The 6019-nt window shown below is 42.6% G+C and overlaps 1 protein-coding gene across 1 annotated transcript in view; it reads right to left on the bottom strand.

Moving 5' to 3' along the window:
- The window catches only part of LOC119426016 (collagen alpha-1(I) chain), a 62062-nt gene extending 61861 nt beyond the window's left edge, over positions 1-201 (bottom strand). The window contains exon 1 of the mRNA XM_037693578.1: positions 130-201. Within this exon, the coding sequence (XP_037549506.1) occupies positions 130-201 (72 nt within the window). The remainder of the gene's footprint in view (positions 1-129) is intronic.
- Positions 202-6019: the final 5818 nt, after the last annotated feature.

The following is a 6019-nucleotide window of genomic DNA, read 5'->3' as shown; positions in this document are numbered from 1 at the left end:
TATAGAACCCTGAGGTACTCCACAAGTGAGAGGGGCTACAGAGGACTCCACAGCACCAATGCGCACGCAGAAGTTTCTTTCTGTCAGATAGGATCTGAACCACTGTAGAGCAGGACCCTGAATGCCCACCCAGTTCTCCAGACGAGACAGGAGGATGTGATGGTCTACTGTGTCGAAGGCAGCAGTCAAGTCCAACAACATTAAAACTACACAGTCACCAGAGTCTGCGGCTAAAAGAATGTCGTTGAAGACTTTCAGCAGCGCAGACTCAGTGCTGTGGTGAGTTTTAAAGCCAGATTGAAACTGTTCAAGAAGGTTGTGGTCGTTTAAGTATGATGTTAACTGATTGTAAACAATTTTCTCCAAGATCTTAGATATGAAGGGCAGTTTTGAGATGGGTCTAAAGTTGGACATTACTGTGGGGTCTAGGCTAGGTTTTTTAATCAGTGGTGTCACAACTGCATGTTTAAAGCTCGCTGGTACCTGTCCACATGCCAAGCTGTCATTTATAATTTGGGACACATGAGGAGCCACGGTGTGAAAAACCTCTTTAAAAAGACGAGGTGGGATGGGATCATTTGGGGATCCAGCAGGTTTCATACGACCAGTGATGTCAGTTAAGGAAGACAGGGTGACGAGCTCAAACTGACTGAAGACAGCAGAGCGTGTGACGGAGACGGAGGGGTCGTAAGAAGGAGGGCTTATGAGAGCTCTAATGCTTGAAACCTTATTGATAAAAAAGCTCAGGAAGTTGTCACACATTTCAGTGGAGTTCTCTGGGCTGGCTGATTGTGGGGCATTAAGAACAGAGGTGATTGTTTTAAAAAGCACACGTGGATTGCTGGAGTTGGAGGAGATGATGTCAGAGAAATATTTGTTTTTTGCAGCTCTAACAGTGGACTGATAGAAGCGCCAGCTGTCCCTCAGAGCTTGGAAAGACACCTGTAGTTTGTCCTTCTTCCACTTCCGCTCTGCTCTCCTGCACTGGCGTCTGGCAGATCGTGTGACCTCATCAGCCCAGGGGTCAGGCTTTGGTCTGGAAGCTCTTGTTTTTAATGGAGCCACAGCATCTAAAACGTTTTGACAGGCTGAGTTAAAATTAGATGAGAGAGCATCGATATCTGAATGAAGACCCACAGGGTCTGTGGGGCTGATGGCAGAACTAAAAGCTGCAGAGAACTGAGAAGCAGTGGAGGAGTTAATGACCCGACGGGGCTGTGCAGGAGCGCGAGGTTTGACTGAGCGACAGACGAGTGGCATGTCAAACACAACAGGCATGTGGTCTGAAAAGGCAGCATCACAAACTTCCACATTAGAAACATTAAAACCGTGAGCTAACACAAGGTCTAAGGTGTGCCCACATTCTTGTGTTGGATCAGACACAAACTGAAGCAAATTAAAAGAGTCTATCAGCTGTAAAAACTCTTTGACCAACGGTTTATCAGCATAGCACACGGCGATGTTGAAATCTCCGACTATTAAGATCCTGTCATATTTAGGCAAGACTCCAGCCAAAAAATCTGCAAAGTCTGTCAGAAAGTCCTTGTTGTATTTTGGAGGTCTGTATAAAACAGCACACAGTACGGGTTGTGAAGATCCGAGCTCAAACAAGTTGAACTCAAAGCTGGAATAACATGTTAAAGGTGTGATTTCTTTACAGAAATAGCTCTTCCTGTAAACAGTCGCTATTCCTCCTCCACGACCCGTCGTCCTTGGAGAGCTGAAGTATGCACAGTTTGGTGGCAGGAGTTCACAAAAAGCACTGGACTCACCGGCAGTTATCCATGTTTCAGTAATGAATAAAAAATCCAGACCACGGGAGGTGAAGAAGTCCTTCAGAATAAAGGTCTTGTTTGTTAAAGATCTAGCATTAACCAGAGCCATGTGAACATGAGATGGAGCCAGGGTGACGTCATCCATCCGAGGAGCTCTGTCCAGCAGCCGCAGGTTGTGGTGGTTCACTCCGCGGACGCGGAGGAGAGGAAAGGAGAGGCCGCGCAGCAGCGGCCCCCCACCCAGGCCAACAGCAGCCGGGGTGTGATCCGACGCAGGAGCCAGATCGAGCAGGTTGTGGTGGTTCACTCCGCGCACTCGGACGAGGGGGGGGGGAGGGGGGAGGCATCGCGCAGGTTGTCCCTCACCCAGGCCAACAACAGGAGCCAGAGAAGAGCTGATGAGATCCAGGGAGCGCCATGAGATAAAACAATTAGATGCAGCTCCAAACTCAGAGAGAGCGGATAGGGAGGACGCCAGCTGAGCTTTCAGTCTGACCAGCTGGCCGCTGCGTCTCCCGCGGCGTCTGCGCGCTCTGCGCGCTGGTGGAGCTGGGGCGCAGCACAGGTAGGCCGGCACGTCCGACAGAAATGGAGGGAAAAAAGTTTTCTGGCTGTCATTCACAAACGGAGCCAAGTTGTTAATATCGGGTCGAAGATTAAAAAGCGTTTGGCGATTATACACCAGCAGAGAGTCGACACTAGTTATAAAAGCAAAAAACAACACAAAAACAATCAAAGTATGCAGGGAGAGGCAAGCCGAACACACTGGCGCCGCCATCTTTTACACCGGAAATGGAAAAAAATGTTTGAAAACTTCATGTTGGTGATAGCATCATTGAAAACTTCATGTTGGTGATAGCATCATCAAGGAACGACTGGCCAGATGCAACCCTGGGTACGGAGGGTCAACAGCTTTTCTACACCCTGCCAAACACTGGAAACACCTTTGCTGTTACTATTGTTGCTCTAAAACAACATTTTGTGCCGAAGGTGAACGTCATTGCTGAACATCACAAGTTCTGACAAAGAACACAGAGCCAAGATGGTAAACCAATTCTTAGCTCCTCTACTTGAGTTAGCTGCTGCATGTTATTTTGGTAACATGGAGGAACAAATGTTATCTGATCAGCTGATCGAGCATGTTGTTAACACTCGCATGAGACCGATTATTACTTTAACCGGACCTAACACTTGCTAAAGCTACTACATTGGCATTGTAAATTGAAAGTAGATTAAGGGATACTAATGTTTTCTCTGATGCTACTGCTGCTGGCACTTCTGCTATGGTGAAGGCCATACAGAAACAATCAAAGTCAAGCCGCCGCTGGGACATGCAGAAGAAGCCACTGCCAAATCCTGATCCTCCCACAGCTCAAGCTGCTGGTAACCGTTCCTGCTTTTGTGGTGGATCTTCTAACCACCTTGCTGACAAACCTTCATGCCTTGCTGTTAAAGTGACCTGCAACAAGTGTGGTAAAGTGGGACATTTTTCACGAGTATGCCGTTCAACCCAAAAGGAGGCACATGAAGCCGTCATTAATGAGCCCACAGTTCTTTACATGAACATTATAGTACAAGACAAGATCCTCTGCACAGTTCAAGTGACTGCTAATGGACAATGTAAAGATGTTGAGTTGATTGTAGATATAGACTCATCTGTGTCCATTATACCAGAGAACATTTACCACATTTACCACACCTTCTTCTCAGAATGTGCCCTAACTGAACATACATTTTTTTTATCCTGATGCATGCTCAATACAAATAAAAAAATAAAAATAATTTTTTTTAATTCATCTTGCTTTTGTATAGTAATTTTGTTTGGAATATATTTTGGGGACAAGGGGCAGATATTATAAGAACTCATTCTTCTTCTGCTGCCTTTCATTTTATTTCTGTGATTGTATATCTTTTTTTCTTTTCTTTAAATTGTATTATATTTGTTGTTTGGATGAAATGAAATTAATAAATAAAACATACATACATACATTTGCTCTTGTTACCTATGCAAAAAAGAAAATTGCAGTAAAAGCGTGCTTAAAATCTACTATTTCTCATAATTCTACTGTAGGTACTCTAGATGTGGTTGGGTCAGGTGATGCTCTCCTTGGCTTAGATTTATTTCAGGTATTACATATGAAACTTGAAGGATGAAAAGTTATTACTAGTATTACTCCTTCTACCTCTACTGTTCCAACTGCTGTGCCAAAGAATGAACCAGAAAATGCTCCTGAACTGTCAATTCAGGAAGTAGGCTATGCCAAAAACTTCATACACAAAGTGCACATACTGCCAAATGTTGTTCCAGTACAACAAAACTCAGGAGACTGCTATTTTCTGTGAGACAAGCTGTTTCAGAGGAGCTCAACGATCTCCAAGATTAGTACATCATTGAACGTATTGGGTCTCTCCCATAGTCGTGACACAAAGGAGAGATGGTGGAAAGCCAAATAAAGTTATTGTTGCTGATTGCCATCCACACATGGATGAACTGTTCTCAAATCTACGAGGGGCTACTTTTTTCTACTATCGATTTAGCATCTGCCTACCACCAAATGCCTCTGCATCCCGAAAGTCGTGATATTACTGCATTTATCACTCATGATGGACTTTTTCTTTTCTGCATAGTTCCATTTGGCGTAGCTTCTGCCCCATCTGCCATTCAAAAGATTATGTCAGTCATCCTCACAGGTTTACCAGGCATACAAGCATACCTTAATGACATTGTTTGCTACGATTCTACACAAAGCTACACAATTAGCTTTGTAGAGATCTAGTAGAGTGCTCTATGAATGGGTAAATGAGGACACAGATTGTAGTGTAAAGCGCTTTGAGTATCTTGAAATTAGAGTAACTTGAAATAAGATAGAAAGGCGCTATATAAGTACAGTCCATTTACCATTTACTGTAATCAATTGAGGGAAGGAAAGTCACAGATACAAGGCGTTTTCTAGCATTCAGGGTTAAATAGGATCTGTTTCTGAAAAAGAAACCCAGTTTAACTTTCAGTTTCTTTACAAATTTTTCCACATGGAGCTTAAAAGAGAGATGTGAGTCGACTAAGATACCAAAATATTTATAGGAATCAACAAACTCAATGGGGACATCATTTGAGGATGAGATCAGAGGAAGAACTGCTGGGACCAACTTCCTATTTGAAAAAAGCATCCCTTTGGTTTTGTCGGCATTTAGGACAAGATTGAGGCGGAACAAATCTGGCTGGATGTTGTTGAATGCAGATTTCAAAAGCTGGAAAGCCTTATCAACTGTTTTAGCTCGACAATAAACAACTGTGTCATCAGCATAGAAATGTATGGATTCATTAGGGATGTTTTTACCTACATTATGTATGTAGATTGTAAAGAGGGTCAGCCCTTAGACTGAGCCTTGTGCTACACCATTGCTGACTGTTAAATAACTGGAGGAAGTACCATTATGTTGAACACATTGCCTGTGGTCTGAGAGATAGTTAGAGAACCCACCAATGGTGTGTTCCTAGAAGCCGATTTCTGAGAGTTTATGACACAAGATGTTATGATCCACAGTGTCAAAAGCTTTAGACAGGTCTAAGAAAAGTGCAGCACAATAATCCTTTGCATCCAGTGCTTCAGCAACGTCATTAAGAACCTTCAATGAAGCTTCAGGTGTTTATTCAGATGTTTATCAGATACACACTCAATTGGGTTGTGGTGGCCACTAAATATATCTTGCATTACCATGTACTGTATAAAATACGTTCTAATGATGTTATAAGTATCATTATATATGTTGTTTTGTTGTTGTGGTTTCTCTGTTTTGTCATGTTTTTTTATTTCTTTCCACAGGTCTAGAGGCAGACTTCAAAGATGTTGATTTGTGTTCTCTTTATCTCTCTCTCTCTCCTCTATTCCTATCTCCCTCTTTACCTTTTAACCCTTCTCTCACTTTTCTGCTTTGTTTTCTTCGTTTTTCATCCCCATGTCCAAATAAAAAAAAATTAAAAAAAATAATAAAATAAAGTACAACACAAGAAAATGATACATATAAGTAATTGCTTCAAGGAAAGGGAAAATGTTGTGTTTGCTATTGCATACAAAGGACACCAGTGGGCGCTCTGAGATTGTATGTGAATAGATGTTGTATGTATGCAGAGAGAGGAAAGGAACGAAAGTGAAAGTAAAGAAGATTTGAAGCTGTTTGCTTATTTTGTTGTTTACCTTAAATCAAACGTGCAACACCACAACAACGGGGGACTACTATATATA

Source organism: Nematolebias whitei, chromosome 19, assembly GCF_014905685.2.
Source record: "Nematolebias whitei isolate Nwh7 chromosome 19, NemWhi1, whole genome shotgun sequence".
Lineage (NCBI taxonomy): Eukaryota > Metazoa > Chordata > Actinopteri > Cyprinodontiformes > Rivulidae > Nematolebias > Nematolebias whitei.
Note: the sequence above shows the minus strand (reverse complement) of the source record. Positions and strands in the feature narration are given on the sequence as shown.